Source organism: Hippocampus zosterae, chromosome 5 (genome assembly GCF_025434085.1).
Source record: "Hippocampus zosterae strain Florida chromosome 5, ASM2543408v3, whole genome shotgun sequence".
Lineage (NCBI taxonomy): Eukaryota > Metazoa > Chordata > Actinopteri > Syngnathiformes > Syngnathidae > Hippocampus > Hippocampus zosterae.
Window position 1 is genome coordinate 3,634,322 of NC_067455.1, and position 27,066 is coordinate 3,661,387.

The window sequence follows — 27,066 nt, forward strand, 5'->3', positions numbered from 1 at the left end:
GCAACGGCTGTAGGTTTTATAATGTACATCTTTGGGCGGTATTTTTGATGTTAAGTTGGTTGGTTTGGAGAAAACAAGATATGTTTCCTGTAAAAAAAAATATTTTTGTGATAAAGGGATGGATTACTGTGGGCTAGTTAAAAAAATGGGATACAGGCTTTAAACCAGTATTGGACACTTGGTTCTGCAGTGTAAATCTCATTTTAATAGTTGTCTGGCCTAGTTTAACAATGTTTTTCCCACTGGGTCTGTTTGGCAAAGCTTAACATAGTCACGCACTGAAAATTCAGAAAGCATTTTTTTTTAGAGTTGGAATTTTGTTGACAGCTACTCCCAGTCGTCTCCACACATAATCCTCGTCCCTTTCATCGCCGTCACTGCCACTTTTTCAGCTCTTTATCACACACTCTCGCTCACTCGCTCGCTCGCTCACTCACTCATCCTTATGCGAAAGCTGGCACATAACCAGACAAGCAATTCAGCAAACGCCTCAGTCATTGATTTTGCTCAAAACAAAAACAGCACGGTGCTTTTCGGTGTCACGAAATTACAAGACTTGGTCAGCGGAAATCAAAAAACAGCCAAACAAAAAAGGCCTCTTGGCAAGATGTCATCAACTTGGCTTGTTTGTGCTGCACAATGAATGCGCGTTGGTGCAGGTGCACGGCAGCTAATCCAGCTCTCTGCGGGGCCCTAACACGGGCAGTAAAAAAAAAAAAAAAAAACTAGCCGCGTTTACAACTTGTCCTAATGTGCTGCTTTAAGCTTAAGTCTTGAAGGAAACTCTCTCTTTCCCCCCACCTGCCCCCCCAGGACAGCGAGACCCTGCTGTCGCTCACCCGCTCCGATGCGGGTGCCAAATCACTCTCGTTGGGGCTGAAGACCAAGCGGCTGCCCTCATCCCCTTGCCTGCTCATCCACTTCCATGGCGGAGGCTTTGTGGCTCAGACCTCCAAATCCCACGAGGTACGACAGGTTTTAATTATTTTTATCTATCTATTTCTTTATTTATTTGATATTATTATTTTTAAACCAAGCCCCCGCGCACAATGGCACAGACGAGCGACATCGCCTCCTACTCCTCCCCTGTGACACATTTTGTGAAAGCAACCAAATTGAAATGGTCAGCAGGCCGAGGAACAAAGTGACAGATTGTGACATTATAATATGACGTGTCGATTACAATTCTTGCCTTGCGAGGAGGGAGTTTCCTTTATTCCGTCATCAGGCTCACAACTCAAAACAAAAAAGTATATAAGGTACAAGATCTTGTATAGTTTTTCCCCATTGACAATGTCATTGCCCCGCCCCCCCAAAAAAGAAATGTATTTGTTGTTTGACAAGTAAAATGACACTCTAGAATCGTGCACTTTATAAAACAGAATTATATAGTTTGTGCTTCCGCAACCAACATGGATACAAGCGGTGAGGCACAGCTATATAGGTACAAAAAGTCGACACACCTCTGTTCAAATGCCAGGCAATTTAAAAAAAAAAGGACCCAAACAAATAATTTCAACACCTCCCCATCAACGTGACCTGTAATCTGTAAAATGCTATTAAAAATGAAGTCCTTAAAAGAGGCAAAGTACAAATAAGTACCGGTAATGCGGCTGCACAGTCTGCACAACCTCTTATAATTGCGGATGTGTTACATTTCAGACAGATTGCCAAGTCATATCTCGTGCCCCCCGTAAAGTTGCTTGTACCGGGGGGTTGCGGCACCTGCGCTGCTCAAGCTTGGCCAGATGCTCTGGTGCCGCTTGCTGCATGATGCTGCCTGCTATTGAAAATTCATGACTTGTGCTCACTTTTGGAGTCCCTCACTGCACCATTTGTGCAGCATTTAAAGAGCAGACGTGTATGTGTGTGTTGTTCTTGCTTGACAGGAATTGTGTGCCCCAGAAGGGCTTCTGGAGCCATGTAAAATTAATCAGCCCAAGCCCCCCACCACACACACACACACACACGCCTGCACGCCCACACACATACAGGACTTTTCTCCTGTCTAACAGGCCATTTGTTTTGCTCCCTCCGCACAAGTGAGTGATGAGCTGGCCAGACTGGCCGAGCTGCTCATAATCTCTGACACTCACTTAAGAAGTGACAGTTCACATTTACCCGCTGGATACTATTCTGTACCCAGGCACCATCTCAAGAGATCCAATGCAGAAGCTGTGTTTTTTTTAAAAGATAGCAAATATTAAAGAACGTGTTAGTTTAAACTCAGTTTAAGCATGTGAAACTGAAGTACGTGTTCAATTGAAGTGGGAGAGATGTAAGTGTCGGAGCTTGACCAGAGAGAGCCGTGCCAGCGAGGGCAGCTTTCAACTTCCAAGATTGGTTAAAACAGTGAAAACGAAAGCACTTGCACAATTGCGACCAGATGATCGTAAAGGATGCTAGCAAATCAGGGTACTGTATGATACACGGCAAAACGGAAAAAAAAACTAAAGGTTGATTTTGGATTGGCGTATTATACACAGGATTTTACGATGGGGCGGCAGGGGGGGGGTTGAAAAAAATATGGATATGACATGATTAAAAAGTTTGGACCTGTTTGCTGGGGAAATTGAGGTTGCTAAATAGAGCAAATAATTCCTGATTAGAAAAGAAAGTTGCAGACACCAGAAGGAGCAGCACAATGTCCATTGAATCCAAGCAAAAATGTCCAAAACCGTTTTATTATTTACATTCTTTCAAGTATGTGCAATATTACAGAGTGCTAGTTTTCTTTCACATTTTTTCCCCAGAGGCTGAAACTGAATCATGCAATTTGCATTCGCTGCAATGATCCTAAATCAGGCAGGGAATATTATGCGAAACAAAAGATGTTCACCTTTTTGAAAGATAAGAGTTTGAATTTAGAGATAGCTACATGTTTTTATTCGATTAAAAAAAAATCCAACTACAGCAAAACATAAATGGACATACACATGTATCAAAACTGTGAAAACTTCGTGTTGCAGAAACAAACGTGTTGGATGTTATTGTTGTATTCTTCATGCTTTCCTCTGCTGATTCCGCATCCTCAGTTGACCACACTATGATTCATCATTGTGACAACAGCACTTGGATGGTGTCGTCATCTCAGATTTCATTTTAGGAGGTGGTGATTCAGCACAAACGAGTACAAAAAAAAAAAAACTTAGGACAACTTTTGAGGTCACCATGAATCTTGCAGCAACCCCGTCTTGTCCTTCCTTTTTGTGTTCTCATCAAAGAATGACGTCTTTTGTTCGTGAAGGAGCAAAGAAAATGGAGGTGACCGCGCGGGCCAGCTCTCCTCTGTCTAGACAATAAAGCCGAAAGGCAGACACGCCACATCACAGCGACCAATCAGTTTCATAAGTTTTATGCTCTCTTTTTCACCCCCCGCCCCGCCCATCTTCTCCTCCTCTTTGCTTTATTGTGGCAGCTGTTGTGTCTCGTGTCTTAAACAGCATATTAAACATTCCCTTTGGTCTCTCTTCTCCACGGCTCTTCTTGCGCAGCCCTATCTGAAGAGCTGGTCCCAGGACCTGGGCGTCCCCATTCTGTCAGTGGACTACTCGCTGGCCCCCGAGGCCCCTTTTCCACGGGCCCTGGAGGAGTGCTTCTATGCGTACTGCTGGGCTTTGAGGAACCACCACCTGCTAGGTACGTACAAGTCATTCCGTTTTCTCTCGCGCTCGTCCTTGTTCGGGGTTGCTCGTAAATTAGTGATTTAGTTCTAAGGCCATACTGAACAGCTCAAGTAACACAATGTAACTTAGCCCTGTTCCCCCCCCCCCCCCCCCACTGCCCTCTGACTATCCAGGCTGGACCGGGGAGAAAGTCTGCCTGGCAGGCGACAGCGCCGGGGGCAACCTGTGCGTGACCACGTCCATGCGCGCCGCCGCCTACGGCGTACGCATGCCGGACGGCCTCTTGGCCATCTACCCGGCCACTCTTCTCACTGCCTACGCCTCGCCGTCCCGTCTGCTCACCCTCATCGACCCCATGCTGCCGCTCAGCGTGCTCTCCAGATGCCTCAACGCCTACTCAGGTGCGTGTCGGCTGTCCTACTGTGCGTTTGGTTTTGAAAATGGCTCATCTGCGACCTCCGCAGTCGGATACACGGGGGTCCTTGATTTGTGAGGGGTGCTGGAGCCTATCCCTGCTGTCTTCGGGCAGTAGGCGGGGGACGCCCTGAATCGGTTGCCAGCCAATCGCAGGGCACACAGAAACGTACAACCATTCGCACTCACACCCACACCTAGGGACAATTTAGAGTGTTCAATCAGCCTGCCACGCATGTTTATGGAATGTGGGAGGAAACCGGAGCACCCGGAGAAAACCCACGCAGGCCCGGGGAGAACATGCAAACTCCACACAGGGAGGCCGGAGCTGGAATCGAACCCGGTACCTCTGCACTGTGAAGCCAACGTGCTAACCGCGACCCTAGTGAGGATCAAGCGGCTCGGAAGATGAATGAATGAATTAATGTTGTGATGTGTTCATACACTGAAGACCCACATATCGGAAATGTACACATCGAAAAGTTGTGCTTTCGGCTATGAGAGGATTCTGCCAGACTGCACCCTGATAAAAATGACAAATATTCACACATGACATAAAGGGAAAAAGTTTCCAAAGTCAACATACTCGCCATATTGGAATGTGTACACCTGGCCTGAGCGTTGGTATTTTAATGTTATTAACTTATTTTTACCTTCATGAAGCTGTTACCAAACAAAAGGTGAGATGACACCTGTTGTTTAAACATAAATTACAGTCTACATTATTTATGGGAAAATGTGTTTGAAAATCTGAACCAGCGTCTGCAGTCATTTTAAATTACACCAAAAGTTGTGAGGTTACGTTTAGTTTGAATAATCATCTTGATCACGAAGAAGAGCGTTTACCCTCATAGGAGAGAACCAGACTATTTAAAAGGTGATATTTTTTTTCCATTGCAAGAGTTGTCCCCTTAAAGCCCGCAATTCCTCTTTATTTGCATATATATTACTTTCCGAGTTTTCTTATTGTGGCGTGTAAATAATCAGCAGGCGCAGGGGGCCGTGTTCATTCACCCTCGATATATCGTCTATGATTTGTGTACCGTCAACAACTATTATTCGTATTTAGTCCCCCTCCCTCGCTGAAATTGTCCGGCGCTGTCACATATGTTGACTTTTCTGCCATTTTATTTTTATGACCTTCCCTCGTTCACTTGGCCTCACTCATGAATCTCACGTTCGCCCTCGCACCCGCCCCAGGCAATGAGCCGCAGACGGAGAAGCAGGTGGAGAAGGTGAGCACACTCGGCATGGTGAGGAGGGACACTGCGCTGATGCTCCGAGACTTCCGGCAGGGCGCGTCCAACTGGATCCATTCTCTGCTGGACTCCAACAGAGCCGCCAACCCGCCCAGAACGCAACCGGAAGCCACGGGTAAGCTGCTCTTTGCAAAGCAGGAACTCCCCAGGGAAATGTATTGCAAAGTGCTAAAACTGACTTCAAATGGGGGATTTGAAAGGTGGGACGCATAAAAGTGCTTTCCTGTGCCACCGCAAAACAAATGATTTCATTTTGAAGGAAATGGGGTTTCTGCTGATGTCAGGCCAAACGCGCCTGAGAGCTCAAAAATCGGTTTTGGTAATGTCACCGAAATAATTTGAAATACATTCATTCATTCATTCATCTTCCGAGCCGCTTGATCCTCACTAGGGTCGCGGGGGGTGCTGGAGCCTATCCCAGCTGTCTTCGGGCAGTAGGCGGGGGACACCCTGAATCGGTTGCCAGCCAATCACAGGGCACACAGAAACGAACAACCACTCGCACTCACACTCACACCTAGGGACAATTTAGAGTGTTCAATCAGCCTGCCACGCATGTTTTTGGAATGTGGAAGGAAACCGGAGCACCCGGAGAAAACCCACGCAGGCCCGGGGAGAACATGCAAACTCCACACAGGGAGGCCGGAGCTGGAGTCGAACCCGGTACCTCTGCACTGTGAAGCCGACGTGCTAACCACTGGACTACCGGGCCGCCTAATTTGAAATATATATATATATATATATATATATACGTATATTTAGTAGTCGACCCTCAGTCGACTAAATAAATGATGGGTTTTTTTCCCCGTCGCTATCCGCGCAGCTGTTCGCCACCAAATACGAGCTCATTGTAAGCAAAATATTAGCTGGATGTTGGGGGGGGGGGGCTAGAGAAAAAAATGGCAGCTGTTTGAGTGGCCTTTTATTGTGGGTAGCGAAAGGCACACCTGCGACAATGTTGCCTCGTCAGCATTTTGATATGACGTATCTGGTGGCTGGATTATCCGGTCACCGGGTAAGTCACCAGCAAGGATTTGTGAACAACTTTTGAGAGAAATTGGCCTTTTTGTGTCATGATTCCTGTGATGACATTCGTCCACTTGAAAGGTTATGAGAGCCTGCATTTTATTTATTTTTTTATTGATATGATTATCATTACTCAAATTCCACTTCCCTGTTGCTTTCCACGGTTGTAAATCCATTCATAACAATTCACCTCACTGCAACAGAAGGCCTCCCAACAGTAATTGCTCATTACCACCGCCATAAATTTCCCCGGCGAGCGCTTAACCAGCCAACTCCTCCCCTGCAGTTGATTATTAATTCAAGCGCCTGCGATTGAATTTCTCCTTTTTTTTTCCCCCCCCTCAGACGCGGTGAGGACGAGCGTGTCCGAGGCGTCCATCTCTTCTCCTCACGTGGACCCGCCGAGGCCTTCGGAGCCCACGGAATTTCTCGCCGGCAAGTTACCTGTGAAGAGCCAGACGTGCCAGGACCTCGGAGCTGATAATTCCACCTCTCACTATGCGCCGCTTGCGTCTGAGCGCGCTGTAGGTTACGATAACATTGCCGTTGGGTCTCCCCCCAGCTTAAGATTTTCCCTAGAAGTAAACGTTTTTTCCCCCCAGATCATATTGGGACTGCTATACAAATTATAAAATTGTTTACCAAAAAAAAAAAAATCTCTAAAACCGTGTCACATTTAGCCACATGTGTCTTACGCAGCCCGAAGAAGTCCACTTCTCCATCTCCACCGACACTCCTTCGTCTGTGCACTCCGACCTGTCTTTGTTGGCCATACCGCCCCCTGGTGGCGAGGAGGGCTCGGAGTTCCCGCAGGGCTTTGAGCCGCTGCGCTCGGAGCAGCTGTCCGAGATGAAGCTGCACAGTTCGCCGGTGGTCAAGGACCCCTTCTGTTCGCCCCTTTTGGCCCCCGACAGCATGCTGAAGGCTCTGCCGCCCGTGCACATTGTGGTGAGTGCCAGCAGGCCTCGACACGCAAACACCGAAAGCGTTGGATGATTTGTGTGTTCACTGTCTGCATGTTAAAAAGCTCGGATAAGCAAGCGGAGTGAGCCGGCGGACCATGCACGCACTCTTTATGGATTCCAAAGTGCAAATGAAGCCATTACATTGTCTGCATGTGTTTGCGTTTCCCATCTGTAAGCGTGATGATTTGACATGACTCGTCAGGCCATCCAATCAATACAAAGCTGCATTTGGCACAAAATGGACGCTTTGAAAGCAGGCGAGGTTTTACAATTTTTTTTTTTTTTTTAACTTCTCGTATTCAGACTTTTTGTGATATTAGGACTCTTGGCCGAACATGACAAAAGTTTATTCTTATCATGATTTATAGTAACCCCGTTTGAAATGTTAGCATTTTGATGCATTGAATTGGAAAACATCTCAGCGTTTTGGCCCATATGACGTTATTGGTGGGTATTTTTAAATCGAAACGGAGCCAATTGGAGAAACCAAAATGGTGAGGAGTGTCGGCATGAGCTGATTACTGGTTTTAAAAAGTCAGTGTTACAAAATCCGCTTTACTGTCGCTGGCAATGATCTGGCCTTTTGTTTTTTTTGAGTGGACTTCCAAGCGGGGCACAATTTGATTTGCTCCTCGCAGAGTTGAGTAAATGAGCTGCCTCTTTGAAGTTAATTAAATCAGTAAGTGGGCGGTGTTTTTGAGCAGTTACGCATGAAGGAGGAAGAGGGACGGTGCAAGAAGAAAGAGACAAATGTGGATGGATATCCGCCTTATTGCTCTGTTGAGTCATGTGCATAATGTGCCGTCAAGAAAAAAAAACAAAAAGCCCTGATAGAGCAAGGACATGAACGGCAAACTGCGACGGTTCACCGAATTTGAGATTTCGTGTTTAACCATTACATTTAAGTACAAAACTATATAAATGTAAAAAGATTTGACGGGCAGGATTTTCCTCATAAAAACCTATTGGAAACATTTCTCCTTTGTGAGACAAATAAAGGTTTTCTTATCTTATAAGCTCCTCTGCAGATTGTGTTGTTTTGGGATTTTCAAAATGGCTCCAGTGAGTCAGCGCAAAGGCAAATATGGCTTGCACGAAGCACTTGGCTTCCTTCTCCTCACGCCTTCATTAAGATGCCTGACACGTCCGTTTCCTTCGCTATCCTCAGGCGTGCGCTCTGGACCCCATGCTGGACGACTCGGTGATGTTCGCCAAGCGCCTACGGGCCGTCGGCAAGCCCGTCACCCTCTGCATAGTGGACGACCTCCCCCACGGCTTCCTCAGCCTGTCGCAGCTTTCCCGGGAGACCAGGGAGGCGGCCAACGTGTGCGCCGAGCGGATCCGTGCCGTCTTCACGGAGGAGGAGACGCCGCTGCCGCCTGAGCCGCGAAAGCACCGCAAACTAGAACGGACCGACAGGGGCAGCGCCGCCGCCGCCCTGCTTGTCCGGGGTGAGCTGGATGAGGGGCTCGGGACTAAAATGGCTGAAACAGACGGCTTTGTTACTATCACCCAAAATGGCGTCGAGGGCGTCGGCGCTTAGGAGAGACACGATTAGGCAAGGTGATGCTGAGACCACAAAGAGGAAGTAACCCTCCCTCTGCTTTGAAAACCGGACGGCGGTCCTGTATGAATGCCGTCTCGCATCCATTATACGATGCTTCACGCTTTTTAAGGAAATATAATGTAGCAAACCAATCTATTTGACATAGATCAGGCACCTGGACTGGAATGAAAATCCTCATTCCAATCTGAACGGCCCCTGTTGTCCCGTCGGAGACTCTCTCCACAGCAGAAGAAGACGCCAAAATCAATACCCTTCTGTTCGACAAGACTTTGGTCTGACCGCAGAAACCGCAAACGGGCGTTCTTCCACCAATAACGGAAGACTGGTTCCGAAAGCAGAGCAGCAAATTGGGTGAGTTCACCAGTGGCCATCTCTATTACTGTGGATCCTCGAAAGGGGGGAGTTCAACCCATCTTCCAATCATCTTGAAATCAAATTTCACCAGACGTTGGCCTAATAAACAGAGACAATCATGGAAAAGTATCCATGATGATCGACATTGTACAGTCGGCTAGGAACCGGGCTTGACTGTAAATGGTGAAAAGCAGCAAAAAAAATTCATACTCTGTCCTTGCGCCCTCATTTTTTTGTGGATTTATTGCAGTCAAATTAAGATTAAGAAAACCTTTATTAGTCTCGCAATGGAGAAATTCCAGATTCACAGCAGCAAAGTTATGAAAGGAAGAAGTAGAACAACAAAAAAATAGGAGCTGCTGGAAAGGCAGCCACTCTCGCGGCGCCATTTTGAAGTCAAAATAACAAAAATAACACAAGACAACACATAGGACGGAGACAGTCGTGCAATCTTCACCACTTTTCTGCATACACTTTGTTGTCTGAAGCAGTTATAGATGAAAGAGGAGAGGATCAAAGTGTCCTTTCACCAGTGGATCAGAGACATCATGCTGAAAAATGTGCACACGTCTGCTACAAGCAAAGTTTTGAAAGCAAACACGAAGCTGTAGCGTCCATTGACGAAAAGAGATGAGTTCACTTCTCCTGTCCCACATAATCCGCTTCAAACTCCAAGCCGCGACTCCCAGCTCCAAATCCGCATCGGCATTCCGCGCCAACGCTCCTTTCTTCTCATCGTCGGCTCCTCAAGACCTCCATCCATCCAGCCGCAGACCGTTCAACAGCACCGATCTCTCCGCTGAACAAAGCGGGGCTGTGAAAAATGCTGCCCATTACAGGCGCAAGACACAAGCGCCCCGGGACTGTCCAACAACGACAGTCAAATGGCGCCGACATTCCTCCAGTCAAAAACAGTGCTGGTATACCCATGCTGCCGAGAAGGCGCAACCCCCAAGCACAGAGTCTCCTCTTTGATGAATGTCGTGGCCAAAAAATGCTGAAAAAGGTCCACATCAAGTCCACACGACGTAACAACAAACACAAAGTGACAAAAGAAACACAAGAACAACAAAAAAAGCAAGGCTCATGAGAGCACTTGCTGACGGCTGCCTACTCGGGCGCCATCATGACTTCCTAAATGGTGCTTAGAATGATGCTGTTTCTTCAGTGCTGCTGCGCCACAGACCGCGTTCGTACTTGCCCTGCAGGTTTCAAATGCGGTACAGATGCAAATACACTAGTTAGCAAGCAACAATTCACAGCCCTCCTGACACTCCCAGCACACGCATACTCCTCTATATTGACGGCAGCAAATGAGTTTTGGTTAGATGTGAACCTTCCTCATCTAACTAAAAAGTTTGACTTTTTAGTTTAAAATGGCTTCCCGTGACTATAATCCCACGTTGCCAAGTGGCCAAAGGTAGAATCGCGGTCGGATTTCGCCTTTGTAAAGAGTAAATCCTTGTAGTGCATGCTCCGAGCTAGCCGCAGTTGCCATGACTAGTACTTTGTCTTTTAGTTGTTCCTCTGCTTCTATTTCTTCTATTTTTTGGGGGGGCAGTTGGCAAATACGTTTGGTGCTTCTTTAGCATATAAAGAAGAAGGGCACCTGTTGCAATGCATGAGAGCTAATCTACTTTTTCTTCTTCCATTTCTTTTTCTCTTGGCAGTTGGCAAATATTTTGGGTGCATTACCGTCAGTGTCAAGAAGGTGGCGGTAATTCACTCAAAAGTCAACACAGTTTGCAAATAAGGATTTTGGGTGCCCGTCCAACTTCCAAGTATTATTTTCAAAAGATGCTAATCACATCTGAAATATAAATCACAGGACCAGCCAAACTATTAAAAAAAGTGTGACCTATAGCCTGAAAAATATGATAATAAACCATGATCATAAATGTATTCGTACAAGGCCTTTACACTTAGTTACACTTAATCTGTTTATCTCAGGCGTGGGCACAGGACCAAATTTTAAATCACTCCATTGCCCTCTGTATTAGCGGACGTTGCGCTTCAATGTCACTTCCGAAAGTGATTTCAGCTAAATTAGCACCGCTCTTATGTTGATGAATTATTCCGTGAAATCTTAGTCCAGCAACGCAGTATTTGCTCCAGAGTTCCGTGTTTTGGTTGGGGCTGGCACATACAATGTATTGTTGCTTTAAGAATGTTCGGCTTTAGTTCCCCTTTGAGGAGCATTTAGTATTTTCACCCGATGTGCAAATATCCTCCCCTCCGAGGGGGATTTTCAGCAGCAAAATCGGACAGATGGATTAGCGCCACATTTTGCTGTCAGATGGTTGAGGAAAATCAACGTGGTTGAATAGGAAGACGGACGGCCGAGCTCATCCTCTACGCCGCGTCTGGCTCGACTTTGCTCTGTGCACTTTTGCTGTAGTTTGTATGCGTGTGTGTCAATGTTTTTATTTTGTTGGGGGTGGGGTTTGTTTATTCGTCTTCGCCTGATGCCTGGAACGCAGCATCCATTTCAAGCGATCACGAGGTTGAACTCGCACTTTAATCATCTGCTGCTCAAACCACCGTGTGGAGGTTCCAAACGTTTTTAAGCCAGCCGCTCTTACGCAGAGATCCAGAGAGAGCTGGCCCTGTAAACCCGGAATTTAGCCACAGTCAAATAAATGATTAGGTGGCGCCAACGCCGCAGCCTTTTATGATCTATGAATCAATTGATTTGTTATGTCTTTCAACAGACCAGAGTAGGAGAAGTGAATGTCGACTTTTAAATTTCACACGGAACCCAATAAAGGCGGGGTATTGGCGCAATTGTGCTTTCACAAGGGGACGTGATCGCGATCAGATCATGAAGCCAGACGAAACAATTGCTTTCAACACAACGGAGCGGGAGAAGTCTGCGCGTGTCTGGTTAGCCAATTAGGAAATTGCTGCGTTGTCAGTTGTTACAGAATTTGCAACGGCATCATTTGAACAGTCATAGGATGCAGTTGATTATCCTCCATTCGAGTTTTGTCATTGAACACTCCTTTTTACACACTTAAGTTTTTTTTTTTTTTTAATGGATTCATTCCTGTAGAAATATGCTGGAACATTACGATGATGTCAATGTTATGCTGCTGCTCCACAGACGGGCTCAAACAGTCGTCATGTTTCAGCCTTCACGGCGACATGCTGGCTCACTCACTTTGTACTTTTTTTTTTTTTTGTGCAAAACTTGCAGTTGACCAACTTTGATTAGGGATCAGCAAACTTGAGTCCAAGTTTGAGACGGGCACATTTCAAAAAGATTTATCGAAGTGACCCAAGCTATCTTGACCTTCTTGGCACACACGTCCTTGAAAAATAATTGGAGTTGGAGTTTTTGACTGGAAAAGGGCCGCTTTGCCAGTTTGATTCCCGGACGTTTCTTCAGCCAGCATGTTGTAAGGATTTCAAATCCGCAGGATTCATGAGTTGGAAGTAATGGCACAGCTTTGCCCCAAACTTATTCAGATCACGGCCATTCTTGCTTGGTTGCAGGATTACAAGACAGCTCATATTTTGTATTGGTAGGTCTTTTGCTTAAAATACCAAACCAAAGATGGCAGGTGACGACGCTGAGACCGTTTGTACTGTTCATCTGTTCTCCAGCCAATGTAGCTGCTAGTTGACTTGTAATTGCACCATGCTGTCAAAATGCTAATCAGATGCAGTTAAACAAGCCATGGACTGGAAACCTTCATCCTTTAGGAAAACATAAAGGAAAGAAGTCGAATGTATTTTTGTCCTTGTAATGATCCGTGTGGATATTTTTATCGAAAGAGCTGTTTGTCAAATGTGATTCTTTGGCAGGGATGATCCACAAATGGAGCGTTTGTTGATTTCTATCCCAAATAAATCTATCCAACCATGAACTTCTCTTGTGTGCCATTGCAACCGTCACCGTAAAAGTCAAGCAAAAGTCAGTGAGTGGGGAAGGCTTGTGATTATATATAAGCGAGTGGATGAAAACTTTTAATTATTTCGTTTCCAACTATCGTCTCGCAGCTGAGCTTGGAAATATGAGTGTTGCGGATACAAAAACTAATCAAAGGTTTGGAGACTTTTAAAAAAAAAACTTTTATTGTACAATATAGACAGCATCACTCTGAAAAGTATGGAACTCCCATTAAATTTTTTATTAATCCGAATCACACCCAAAATGCATAACAATTTGTGCCCCATTTTCATCTCTTGAGTTGAATATGCCATTTTTTTTCTCAAAAATTCTCATGGGGGAAAAAAAAACTGAAATAGACAATGTTCTTTTGATCATGTTTCTGGAGCATGTAAATACACACAAAAAAATTTTTTTTTAATCACAAAAAATTCTTAGTATTTCACATAAAAACCTGACAATTTGCAAAGTAAACAATCTTGCTTTTGTTCAGACTGTATGGCCCTGCAGTAGACTAACACATCATGTTGGTAAAAAAAAAATGCCTCCAAAAATACACTGCATGCAATAATTTAAAAAATATGGTTGCAAATGTCACATGGCCATGCGTGATATCAATGGAAAACATTGCCATAAAATATTTCTCATGTTTCGGAATTCTAAAAATATATAATTCCAAAATATCCGTGACACATTAAGTGTGTGAAATTGCATGCGACTCCAAAAATGCACCTTTTATTATCGTAGCAACATACGCAGAGCTTGCAAACACTGTACTGCCCCTTGTGGCGAGCAACAAAGCAGATGATGACGTCAGAGCCATCGAATTGGACGACAGCGCGTCCGTCGGCGTTTTCAGTCTGCTTGTGCCGCGTGGAAAAATGCGTGCATGCGCACACGTACCCTTGCATCCATCTTGAAGTGGGGAGGCCGCGTGAACGCGCCCCCCTCCGCCCCCTTCCTCTTCTTTCAGCGTCCCTGCGTGCGCGCTCTCGCTCCCGACTCAGGCTCGGAGTGAGCCCGGGCACAGACCACCCTCGGCGGGGTATCGAGAAAGATGGAGGCGCGGTTCGGAGGGAGACTGTTGTGGCTGGCCGCGCTGTCCGGCGTCCTCTGCGTGGACACTGTGCTCGCGAAATACGTCAAAGGCGTCGTGGACACCAATGAGGTGAGTAACGCTTTTGAGGTTCTGTTTTTGGGGGGGAGGGGGTGATACCTACGGTGGGAGCGTCCACATTCCGCTGTGCTTCGTCAAGTTCTTCGCATGTGCCGCCATTGAACAACACCTTCGCCTTGGTGTGTCGTCTGTTTGCTTGGTTCTAGCTCAGGTGAGCTGGAATTTAAAAAAAACACCCCCAAGTCCCCCCCTGTCTGCCGCGGGGCAACACCGGTTACAGGTGTGCGTCACGTGACTGCCGCGCCGCCGCGGGTTTGACGTTGATGTGTCGCTTCGTTGGTTCGGCCAACGCGGGTCACAGGTTCGGGTTTACGAGCGAAGGATGGAAATGTGCACAGGTGGCTGCGACTTCATCCGCGCTCTGCTTGTCGAATGCACAGTGCAGGGAAAGAAGCAGACCTCCGCCAAGGCCGGAGTAAAGAAACCGCCTGCACGTGTGTCACAATTCGACTTTTTTGGGAAGGGTGTCGAGTTGAGCAGAGTGTGGTCTAATAGACCCACTTCACCAGTTATTGCCAAAGATGGCCGCCACTTGACTAAATTGATGCTACCCCAAAGGTAGACGTTTGCCCCTTACAAAATATACTTCTTTATTACTGCGATTTCATTTTTATATGATTGTTTATTTGAAACGCCTTACTTCAAGCCATATATCTATATCTACGTAGATATAGATACATAGATAGATATACTGTAGCTAGATAGATATTGGTGTCAATTCATCAAATAAATGCTTCATTTTATTTCCACTTCGGACTAAATATTACATTTGTGATAAAACGTGCATTCCTAACACCGTAGCCCAAATGAAAAACTCTGATGGTCACTTCAATAAACAGATTTTCCTTCCTCAGGGGGGGGGGTAAAAAACTAAAATTTCAAAGTACGATCATTATTGCGCATAATAAAACCACCTGAAACAAAAAAAAGCATGCTACAACTCAAAAAGGAAATTAATTTTGTCTCCACTTTGCAAAAATAAAAAGTTTTTTAAATATTAAAAAAGTCAAATTTGAACAAATGTTCCATCATGCCATACCTCCTTATTAATTGCTCTGTGTGTACTCTCTGCTTGATTAGTTGCCACACCTCCGTTAGTTGCCGACTTTTCCCCCTTCACAAATCTGTTTAAAATGATATACATTAGACAACTTCTCAACACTTAAATTCTTAGTCCCAATAAATTCTATTTGCATTTTATAAAAATGTGAACGGGTGACTGCGACCGCACCCAATTGCACCGCTTCTCTCTGTGCAATGCAATGCTACCAATTAGAGATTCAGGCCTCTGTTCAACAATACGCAGAATTGTATCAAAAATGTCCATGACACTCCACTGGAATAGACACGCCGCCCCCCCCCCCCCAATGGATTGCCAGAGGTGGCATCTGTTAAAATAAATTAAAATAACTTAATCATGTTCATGATTCTCATGCAGTATGATAATGTGTTTCGAACATAGTACCCCTAATTAATCACCGTGTCATTCATTTTCGTAAATAAATGCCACGTGTCAATTGGATGCCTCCGTTTTCCCTTTAGGAAAAAAATAAACTGGACTGCTACTTGCTGATTTATTCCACAAGTACATTTGAAAGGTTTTACCCCTAACTAGTTGCCGTATGTATCATTCATTTGAATAACTAAATGCCTTTAGTTTTGCTCTTTTGTACCCCGAATAAATCGCCCGATGTCCCATTCACTTCAATATGTAAACAGCAGACGTCATTTTTTTTTTTGCTTGATGGGGGCGGGAAAGCGGCTCCTTTCAGTCTTACATATTAAAAAAACAAAACAAAACTTCTCTCCCAGTTAAAGCCTTACCCCGAATTGAATGCCGTCGTCTACTTCAATAGTTGAAAGGCCTCGTGCAGACCCACCCTTTGCCACCCCCCTCATTAAAATATCCATTACAGCTACAATTTCATTAAACCGAGGCCTCCTTTCCCACCCCTCACATTATAAAAATACATTTATACACACAAACATCTCCCCCATTTATTAACGCCCCACCCCTCATTAATCACTTGCACATGCCAGCCTTGTAAATGGATGCCATAATTTAAAAATTAAACACTTCAATATGTACTGCAGAGTGCTGCAAAGAGCATTTCGTATGTGCCGTTTATTTTTTTTAAACGAGGGCATTTTTGCACGATTCTCATGTTATTTTGATGTCGCCGCCAAAATGTTTTTTAAAAGACACCACCCCACCCCTGACCCCCCCTTGCTGGGCCACAGCAAAGCCACAATTTATCAGCTGCACCACAGCTGACGCACGATTCAATGGCAACTCCGACTAAATGAACAAACAGCTGGCGCACCCCGCAGTGGATGGATGGATGGCTTGATTGGCGGGCTGCGCTCTTCTATCAGCAATGGCGCCGTGTCCTTGAACGCAGCATTTTGTAAAGATGCTCCGGCAACTGTAATGGACACGGCAGTCTAGCTAGGACTGATAGGCGCCGTGTGTTGACGTTGGTGTCGTTAACGCCACAGACACTCGTCAAGCACTTTCTCCGCCGCGAGTCAGCCAACCACCAGGGGGCGAAACGCTGGGTTAAGACTTCATGAACTGCCGAAATACAGTAACTGGAGAGATAACGGAACATACTACTCAAGGATGGTTTGATTTTTAAAGTGGAGCAATTCGATTGGGTTTGATTCAGTGCTCTTACGGTGCGGTTCGAGAGGTTATGAGCAATGAATTTCTTGTTGCTGTTTTTACATGCGCATGAACGACCTGTAAATGTCCTTCAGACATCTCTCCGATTTATAAGGCAATACGATATGTCTCTAGAAATTATTTCAAGTGTAACGATTCGATGCGCTTGCATCTTTTGAATCCAAACCGATTTTCCGATTCGGAATGGTTAACACTAGTAATGGCCAAATACCGATACCAGGTATTGGTATCGGGCCGATACTGACCTTTTGATGGTATCTGCAAGGTCTTTATTGTGGATTTTGGTTCTGGAACATATCCCGGGTGACAAAAAGGGCCTCGACTGTAGCATTGATGACCCTGCAGTCGTTTGAAAGATCCTCAACCAGTCGCGGTTGCGTTTGGACCGCTCAGTTACACTTCCATTCGGAGTCTTTTTCTTCCCAGACGGTCCCTAAATGCATCACAAGTCATTTGGCAAGCCAAGCGCAACAGAGCAATGTCAACGCCACCAGGCGGCACTGCGCGACGTGCTGCCGCCCCAAGGTCACTGGTCATTGGAACATCAGCGCTGCCATCCCTCCACGCTGTGCGGCGCCGTCGCGTGACTTTGTTCTTGACATCAGGGAAAGGCCGAGATGGGCAGACGCAAAGTTAATCCAAAGGCATGGCCGCAGCTGAGTGGGCTTTAAGCGGCCGGGCCTTGTCGATGCCGACAATCGGCCTAAGTGGCTGCCGCCGGTGTGCGCTCAAACGTCCCTTTGGAGCGGCGGTCGTGGGGGAGTGAGGAACATCTTGGCTGCGAGAGGGGGGGGGGGGGGGGGTGGGGTAAAGTGAGTGCTGATTAAAATAGTAAAAGTACTAAAAAACCTGCAGAAGCTGCACTCGCTTTGCAACACCAGGGGGTCCTCATCTGGAGGGCCGCGGGTGTGTGGCCTCGTTCCAAGATCAGATGAGATGGGGAGGGGTGGGGGGTTCTTATCTTTGTATTGCCGCAAGGCACGCCTTCGCTTTCTGCCAGGAATTTTCTTTTATTTTTTTTTTGAAAGTGGTATCGAGTCATCCCGAGTTGAGAAGACTTTTGTTGCGAGTAAAAAAACTTTTTAACGTTTTTTTTCAATGAATTAGAATAATAGGGCGGCCCGGTAGTCCAGTGGTTAGCACGTCGGCTTCACAGTGCAGAGGTACCGGGTTCGATTCCAGCTCCGGCCTCCCTGTGTGGAGTTTGCATGTTCTCCCCGGGTCTGCGTGGGTTTTCTCCGGGTGCTCCGGTTTCCTCCCACATTCCAAAAATATGCATGGCAGGCTGATTGAACACTCTAAATTGTTCCTAGGTGTGAGTGTGAGTGCGAATGGTTGTTCGTTTCTGTGTGCCCTGTGATTGGCTGGCAACCGATTCAGGGTGTCCCCCGCCTACTGCCCCGAGACAGCTGGGATAGGCTCCAGCACCCCCGCGACCCTAGTGAGGATCAAGCAGTTAGGAAGATGAATGAATGAATGAATGAATTAGAAATATTGCTACCCCTGAATCAATACCCGGCCCGTTGAATACCCTTTTTAAAATTAAAATATTTTGTTGTTGTTTACTACGAACTCATCATTGGCATTTTTCTCACCCGCATTGCAAATAACGTGCTTAAAACAAAAAACTAATACTAAAACTACAGATTTGCTCATTTTTTACCCCCTCAGATTTCACGTCATTTCATTTTAATTCCTTATCCGATATCACAGCAATGCATTCAGAAGCAAAAAAAAAAAAAAAAAAAAAAAAAAAAGCACTTCCAAATTATCTCGGTCAACTTTTTTTTTTTTAATTGAGTTAAAACATTAGTCAAGGTATCCCAGCTTGACACCTTTTTTAACCCTTTCGGGGACAGCGGCCACTACGGTGGACAGCCTATCACGTTATCAGGTTACAGGTTATCATTATTGGTGCATGAAAAAGGGTTCAAGGGCGAGAAATCACCAGTGGTGAAAAGCGGGTCAACAAAAATGTTCTACTCTTGAAGGAAGAAATTAAGAAAATGGAATAATCCGAGCTTTTTCAGACGATAACCGATCACCCTAAAGATCACGTGATCCCCACCGATTTCCAGTCACGTGATCGAAATTAATTAATTAATTACATACCTAATTAATTACGTAATTAATTACTTAATTAATTGAGTGAACGCTGGCACGTTTTTTGGCTGCCGCTGCTCAACCCCTAATTGTTTTGTGTTTTTTATCATCGTAAAGTGTCCTTGGGTGTCTTGAAAGGCGCTTATAAATAAAATGTAGTATTATTAATTGACTCCGGCCCCGCCGCGACTCTAAAGAGGAGAAGCGAAAAAACGGATGCAAAAAAAAAGGGGGGAGGGGCACTGGCGGACTTCATTCGCGTTATTTCCTAAACCTTCAAAATACTACCGGTCTCAAATCCCAAATCCTGTCGACGCGCTTTGGAGCGTGCCGAAAATCCTTCATGTTGTCATCAAAGTGGACACAATTTTTTTTAAAATGTGTGTTATGATAAGTAGCTCTCTCTCGTGTGTGTGTGTGTGTGTGTGTGTGTTTTCAATGAGAACTGCTTTCATCTGTCCATCTGTTGCCTTCAGAGAGTGTGTGTGTGTGTGTGTGTGTGTGTGTGTGTATCCCTGACTAATGAATCATTGAGCGGCCGGGGGTGACTCCACGAAGCTGATTGGTAATTAATTGTTAATGAGGCGTAGCAGGCAAACGGGCGGTTTGGAGAGAATGCATGCAGATGAAAGGACAGATTGCCAGGTAGAAAAAGCGCAAGACGAAATCGTGCAAAATCGGCTCGATGCGGCGTCGAGGCCGAGCGCCCGATTTAATGGCCTGCCAGAGGTGAAAGGAAAAAATAAAAAATAATAATAATAAGTAAATGGTGGCGATCCGCCCGTTTGCGGTCGACGTCTTCTTTCATTCCGTTCTCCGTTGACGACTGTTTGGAGTGAATTGTTGAAAAATATTGACAACTTTGGTTATTGTGGCTTCATTCTCATATCAGTGCAACTATATTTTTCTAAATTAATTTTTCATCCCGATTACGAATCTGCCCTTGTTTTTTTTTCCCCCTCTTGACTTGACTACATCAGACTTTTATAATTACAATCGAATCTGTTTTGCAATATTTGGCAATTCGGGATTTTTGGGGTTGAATCAGTTAGCAGAATTTCAGAATCAGCATCGGCTTCAAAGAATGCCTATCAGTCAGCTCCCCGGGGGGGAGGGGCGGGGGTACGGTTCCCAAAACTTGATTCTTAGTATTGGTATGACTTTGCTGTCATAACATTATGACTTTTTTTTCGTATTATCTAACACCTAATTTTCACAAGAATGTCAAATTAAGTAATTTTTCTTGGAACATCCCAATTTTATTTTTTGTACTAAGATTAAGATTAAGATTAAGAAAACCTTTATTAGTCTCGCAATGGAGAAATTCCAGATTCACAGCAGCAAAGTTATGAAAGGAAGAAGTAGAACAACAAAAAAATAGGAGCTGCTGGAAAGGCAGCCACTCTCGCGGCGCCATTTTGAAGTCAAAATAACAAAAAATAACACAAGACAACACATAGGACAGAGACAGTCGTGCAATCTTCACCACTTTTCTGCATACACTTTGTTGTCTGAAGCAGTTATAGATGAAAGAGGAGAGGATCAAAGTGTCCTTTCACCAGTGGATCAGAGACATCATGCTGAAAAATGTGCACACGTCTGCTACAAGCAAAGTTTTGAAAGCAAACACGAAGCTGTAGCGTCCATTGACGAAAAGAGATTAGTTCACTTCTGTCCCACATAATCCGCTTCAAACTCCAAGCCGCGACTCCCAGCTCCAAATCCGCATCGGCACTCCGCGCCAACGCTCCTCTCTCCTCATCCTCAACTTCAGCGGCCATCCATCCAGCCGCACCAATGCCGACTGTCCAACAGCGCCGACATAGCCACTGAACAAAACGGGGTTGTGAAAAATGCTGCCCATTACAGGCGCAAGACACAAGCGCCCCGGGACTGTCCAGCAACGACAGTCAAATGGCGCCGACATTCCTCCAGTCAAAAACAGTGCTGGTATACACATGCTGCCGAGAAGGCGCAACCACCAAGCACAGAGTCTCCTCCTTGATGAATGTCGTGGCCAAAAAATGCTGAAAAAGGTCCACATCAAGTCCACACGACGTAACAACAAACACAAGTGACAAAAGAAACACAAGAACAACAAAAAAAAGCAAGGCTCATGAGAGCACTTGCTGACGGCTGCCTACTCGGGCGCCATCTTGACTTCAAATTCCTATGCCGAGTTTAAAAGATTAAAAATGTCTTCAGCATCCTAGTGTGCGCGCGCAATGTTTTCAGACTGAAGGAAAGGCAAACGGAAGTCAAGCCATTTAAGCGCTCTTCAGTTTATTGCTCAACGTCAGCCACAATGGCCGCCGGCGTGATTGAGGCACGGAGGTGAAAGACGAACGCGCGAATAAGCGATCGGCCAAACAAAAAAAAAAAAAAAGCCCGCTTGTCCTTAATGACCGCGTCTGCCTTTTTTGTTTGCCGTGTCTATGGCAGCCGCGGGGCCGACGGTATGCAGCCGTCGTCGTCATGGCTACGAGGGACCGATGCCGGCCCCGTCGTCACTTCAAAGAGATCCACCTCGGTTGTCATAGACGCATGGGGGAAAGGGTGTGGAGGGGGGGAGGGGCAGCTTGGCATCCGCTGAGTTACAAAGCGAAGGTTCCCGGGGGCCCATTGCCGGTTAGCTGGCAGACGGCGGCTGAATTACTTCTGCGCCTTTGAGCAAGTCGATATATGGCAACGAAAACTGGCGACTCTTAGCCTGCTTTTAGTTGTCAGCGGTGGAATTTCCAGTCTTGTTGATGTAGTAATAATAATGCAATAATAATGTAATAATGCACGGCTACGTTTTTTTTTGTTTTTGTTTTTTCCTCGTCCCAGCTCTGGCTGGAGAGTTCATAGCAGCCAGCCTTCAGGCCACTTTTTAATAAGTGTAAAAGAGAAGCATGTTGGAGTCTGCAGGAGGCCCACTTTCTTTGTCTCGGAGGAGGGTTTGATGTTAAGTCTCCGGATGAGAGGTATCTCATCTCAAAGTGATTGTTTTTTTGTTATGTGTATGGTTCCCCCCCCCCCCCCCCCGCCCACCTGCGCTCAAGTTGACCTTTACTGTATAATGCGAGATGCAATTTTGAACACTCCTCATTGTGTTGCGTGGGAAATCACGTCGAAACGTTTGACTTTCAAATACCGTACTTGGACTTTGTAGAAAGTCTTTGCATTTGGTATCGGAGCCTTCAGTGGAGATGCACCGACTTTATAGAAACCTTTAAAGTTTCGCTCTGACAAACTAATGGGAGGAATGGAAAAAGGTTGTAATTAGTGATGACCGTATTTTCCGTATTATAAGGCACACCTAGAAGCATTGCATTTTCTCAAAAGCTGGCAGCTGGCAGCGCGCCTTCTATATGGATCAATATTCCGATTTCTTGTAATATTGTAACTGTTCTGTAAAGTGATTTGTTTACAGCTGCAGCGGTTGTGAAAGCTCAATCTAAATAAAGCTGGATTGTGAAAGCGCTATATAAATCAGCATCTATTGAATTGTATTGTATTCCCTTTAGCGGAGCTCCATCTAGTGGACGCATAACGCAACCGCAGCCACTATTGTTGCTTCTCTTCTATGCGCCTTATAATGCGGTGCGCCCGAGATATGAAAACCAGTTTAAAATAGGCAATTATTTTGCCTTATACTCCGAAGCACCTTACCGTGCCGCGATAAGTGAAAACGATGACGATGAGACACAAGGAAAGGTGCTGGGCGGGGCTGCATAGATGCACAACCAATCAGAATCCACTCATGTTGTCATTGTTTTTTTCTGAATACATTTGGGGACGGGGGGAGCGATCTAGTGATGGATCATTGTATATTCATTTTGTTTGTCACGCCCCGAGTTAATGTGCATCTTGTTTTTGTTGCCATCATAGGACTGGGTTTTCCTCACTCGCTTCTGCTTCCTCACCGATTTTGGACGTCTTGACTTCCGGTTCCGTTACCCCAAGGTAAGATGACCGCACTGCTTGTGTGTGTGAGAAAATGTTCATTTGTGTGTGTGTGCGCTTACTTCCATGTCACTCTCACACCGGACGTCAGCAAACCGGGATTTCTCCTCTCACCGCCCTTAACCCTTGGGTCCTTCAAATGAAAAAAAAACCCCTAAGTTACACATTTTACAATTTTTGAAATGATGCAATTTGTGTTATACAAACATTCTTTTTTTTTCAAACACTCAAAATGTTCAGAGGCATCTGTGCTATCCATACATATATAGTTTTTTATTAGTTCTTTGGGATTTTTTATTCTTTATTTTTTGCAAAAGAAAAAAAAAATAGTGTCTGGAGCTCCCAACCAAGCCAACTAACAATCCCGACCGGACGTGTTCATGTAAAATGCATTGGTTTGAAGCCTCCTGCAAAAAGGCAAACTCATTTGCGATCCTCTGGCGCCACCTAAAAGTAGCACAATTGGAATGACCTCAACCCACACAATGTGGCATGCATACGTCTGTCCAAGTGATTGACGTAAAAATCGCGTGAAATGCATGTTTACACATTAGGTTTACGATGCATTCAAAAATATGAATTATAATGGGTCTCTATGGTGCAAAATATGTAAATTGTGAAGATTACAGAATCAAAAGCTTTTTTTATTATTGCTGCAATGCCTGAGAATTATCAGCCGGTGACGTCATGAAATTTAGGCCATTTTAGAACCCCCCCCCCCATACGTTTCAGCTCTCTCGTGTTTTTCCGAATGCCTTTGCCTTTGATTCAAAGACTTTGACTTTCTTGCTAGATTTAACGACGGCTGAGATCTACGTCTTTTAATGACAACATAATGACAAGGCATTATGGGATGGATTGCCGTTCTCTCGACACCCGCAACAAAGTCGAACGGCACCGCAAAATGGCTAAGCCACCCTATCAGTTTTACTGTACATAGTTTGTGGCGGAGAAGGGAGCGATCCCCCCCCCCCCCCCGGAAAGCAACTTTTCACCAGTTTCCTCGCTAGTTTGTAGTATGCGAGTTGTGTGTGACGAGGGCCTGATCTCGCTCGAGTGATCCCTTCCTTCCTCCTTCCCTCAGGCTTCCTCTTCTTCCTTGCCACCCTCATCTCTGTTAGGCCTTCACTTCTCCTCTCGATTTAGCCCTGCAGCCTTGGCGGTGGGGGGAGTGCGGGGGGGGGGGGGGGGGGGGCACGCTTTGTCATTCCGGCTGCCTCCTGTTTGATCCGCGCGCATCGCTCACTCGCCTCGCCTCTTAATGCCACCATTTTTTTCCGTTTTCCAACCCCCCCCCTCTCTCTCCTGTCTCTCTGTGCAGTCTCGCTGCTGTCAGAACATATTACTCTACTTTGACGATGCTTCCCAGTGGCCGGCTGTGTACAAGAGGCCCGAAAAGGTGAGCCCCTCTGACAACCGCCATTCAATAATCACTTATTGGAATGAAAGATAAAAGCATGGGAGTGGTCACAAGTTGCACATAATTTTACAGAAAAATAGGCCTCAAAAGTCATATTGTCCCCCATGTGTGCAGTTTGTCAAGAATGTTCAACTGTTTTGCCGCGACTACCTTTAATTATTCAGTGCTTAACTTTTTTTTTTTTTAATGCCTGTGTGACAGTTGGAATATATGCAATTAATTAATATGAATAATGAATAAAATTTCCTCAACTCCATTTAATTTTGTCACGTAAAATCGAATAAGAATTAGTTTTCTTATTTTCAAAATCCGAAGTCTCCTTACTTTTTATTTTTGTTCAATTGTCATATTCTTTTTTTTTTTTCCCCCTCCGGCAAGTCACAATCACATGCAGCACAGATTTCAAGTAAAGCCGTTCCCTCTCGCCGGCGTTGACATTTTTCAATTATAGCCGCTCATATCCTATTGATCCACGCCTGTGATGTGGAGGCATTTTATCCTTTTTTTTTTTTTTCTTTCCTGTGACCAAATCGATAATGCTATTAATACCGACTGCGACACATCATCCGCTGGCCTCATAAAACATTGTCATATTGCTGCTGTGCAACATGAGTGGGCGTGCTCACAAAGTGTAAAGAGATGATTAAAAAGACAATTAATATGACGGCAAGCGTGTGTGGGGGGAGGAGGGGGGGGTACTATAAAAACAGTAGCATTTGTCTTCCGGTGTAACGTAATCATCAAGTTTCTGCCATCACATCTGTAAAATCCATATCATGAGGGCGGGAGGATACAATGAATATGTATTACGGTTTCCTCGCTATATCGTCGTTCAGCGTACCCGCCCGCATTATATTTATAGAAGCACTCTCTTCCCCCCCCCCCCCCCCCCCCCCCAATCCATTTTTACAATAAATATACAGTGGTACCTCTACTTAGGAAATTAATTGGTTCTGGAAGAAATTTCTGAACAAGATAATTATTTAAGTCAAGGCGCGTTTTCCATTGAAATGTCCTAATCCGTTCCGAGCCCCCCAAAATTCAGACATAAATTTTTTTCTAAAGCATAAAAATGCATCCAAATATGTAACAAATACATGTTCCAGTGAGGTTATTGCGCATTAAATGCGAGTTGTGCATTACGTAAAAAAACAGAACAGAGGAAAGAATAAAAATGATGGTCGTTTAACTTTTGACTCATCGTTTTTTTGCCCTCTTTCGTCCATGTTCTCTCTCGGAAGTGGTTTTTGCCTGACGTTTTGTCAAGAACCGATCCGTTTGCGTTTGTCGGCTTTTAACAACCCTTCGAAAATGTGCAATGCAAACATCAGCATAGTGAGCGATCGCCCAACTGTTTATCTATCAGCACACATAGATGCATTCGGTAGAGGTCCCGCCCATACGGTATTTTCACCTTTCGTATCTTAAAATTTCTTCCGTAACAAGAGGCAATGTTTTCCCGTTGAGGCGTTTGGTAACTTGAAAATTTCGGCTGAAGAGACGTTCGTCAATGGAAGTACCACTGCAATCGTCATGCCGACGGGCGGATGTGATTATGCATACGTTGATGAATCTTTTCTTGACTCATCCGCGTCAGAACTGCTACCAGAAGGAGGCGGTGCTGAGGCCCGAGAACAACCAGGTCATCAACCTCACCACCCGCTACACTTGGTCGGGATGTGTGGTAAGACCACCTGCACGCACGTGGACGTTATATTTTGTGGGCCTCCTGTTATGTCATCTCAATGGCGTCGTTTCAATTCACAAGCCAAAAAAAAAAAAATGTGGAAAAAAATGGCGCTTGGCCCGGCGCTGATCTTCTGGCCTAATTATGAGTGTGTTTGTGTGTGTGTGTGTGTGTGCGTGTGTACCCTACTAACACCAAGCAATGCAGCGTGAAAGTAGCATTCCAAGTACGTTGCCTCCATCTTAGCCATTTTTTCCGCCCAAAAAAAGCATTTATCTTATTCCAATAACCAGCAGATAAGATTTTTTTTTTTAATCACATTGGGAAATGTATCCAGCGTGAGAGATCTTTGTGGCGCGTGTGCCACATTTCAAACTATTTTTTGATTGTGAAATATGCTCGCATCATCCCACTTTCACCCTCCCAGCATATGTCCCATCTGGGTCATGGCAGTGTTTTCTCTCTCTCTCTCTCCATTTCCGTCAGGTGGAGGGCGACGATGGCGAGGAGGTGCTGAGCTGCATCGGCGGCCGCAGTTTCCGCTCAGTGAGGGAGAGGTGGTGGTACATCGCGCTCAGCAAATGCGGGGTAAGTGGTCTTCCCCTTGCGGCAGCCCATGTTTGATTACGCATAAGCACGTTCTCAAATTGTCGGCGTATCCTTACTGCGGTGGTTCCTTGATTTCAGAATCGAATTTGCCCCGATGAAGCAGTTGTAACTCAAAAATGCGAATCTCAATTTGTTTTTCCACGTTGAAATGAGTGCAAATGCTTCGCTTGCCACCGGGGGCAGTATAATAATGGAGCTATAGAGTGCTGTATAGATGAGGAAGAAGCCCAAGCGACAGTCACATATTAGTCCAAAATGTTTATCGTTTTTCAGGGAGTCGCTTTGAGTTTTTTATTAGGAGTTGGTTTGAGTTTTTTGTTATTTGTTTAGAAG

At 45.3% G+C, this 27,066-nt stretch overlaps 3 protein-coding genes across 6 annotated transcripts in view; all 3 read left to right on the forward strand.

Annotated features, from left to right (window-relative positions):
- The window catches only part of lipeb (lipase, hormone-sensitive b), a 28,858-nt gene extending 15,778 nt beyond the window's left edge, over nucleotides 1-13,080 (forward strand). For all 4 annotated transcript variants that reach the window (XM_052065027.1, XM_052065028.1, XM_052065026.1 and 1 more), the window contains 7 exons: nucleotides 814-966; nucleotides 3,495-3,639; nucleotides 3,800-4,027; nucleotides 5,241-5,414; nucleotides 6,671-6,849; nucleotides 7,025-7,273; nucleotides 8,459-13,080. In XM_052065027.1, coding sequence (XP_051920987.1) covers nucleotides 814-966; nucleotides 3,495-3,639; nucleotides 3,800-4,027; nucleotides 5,241-5,414; nucleotides 6,671-6,849; nucleotides 7,025-7,273; nucleotides 8,459-8,833 — 1,503 coding nt within the window. In that variant the 3' untranslated portion in view covers nucleotides 8,834-13,080. The remainder of the gene's footprint in view (nucleotides 1-813; nucleotides 967-3,494; nucleotides 3,640-3,799; nucleotides 4,028-5,240; nucleotides 5,415-6,670; nucleotides 6,850-7,024; nucleotides 7,274-8,458) is intronic.
- Nucleotides 7,781-27,066, forward strand: part of ddx61 (DEAD (Asp-Glu-Ala-Asp) box helicase 61) — an 81,986-nt gene continuing 62,700 nt past the window's right edge. Inside the window, exon 1 of the transcript XR_007962363.1 lies at nucleotides 7,781-7,791. The gene's annotated coding sequence lies outside the window, so the exon portion shown is untranslated. The remainder of the gene's footprint in view (nucleotides 7,792-27,066) is intronic.
- tmem145 (transmembrane protein 145) overlaps nucleotides 13,899-27,066 on the forward strand; it is a 31,215-nt gene continuing 18,047 nt past the window's right edge. The window contains exons 1-5 of the mRNA XM_052065137.1: nucleotides 13,899-14,271; nucleotides 22,943-23,017; nucleotides 24,339-24,416; nucleotides 26,035-26,121; nucleotides 26,611-26,712. Of these exons, the coding sequence (XP_051921097.1) occupies nucleotides 14,161-14,271; nucleotides 22,943-23,017; nucleotides 24,339-24,416; nucleotides 26,035-26,121; nucleotides 26,611-26,712 (453 nt within the window). The 5' untranslated portion in view covers nucleotides 13,899-14,160. The remainder of the gene's footprint in view (nucleotides 14,272-22,942; nucleotides 23,018-24,338; nucleotides 24,417-26,034; nucleotides 26,122-26,610; nucleotides 26,713-27,066) is intronic.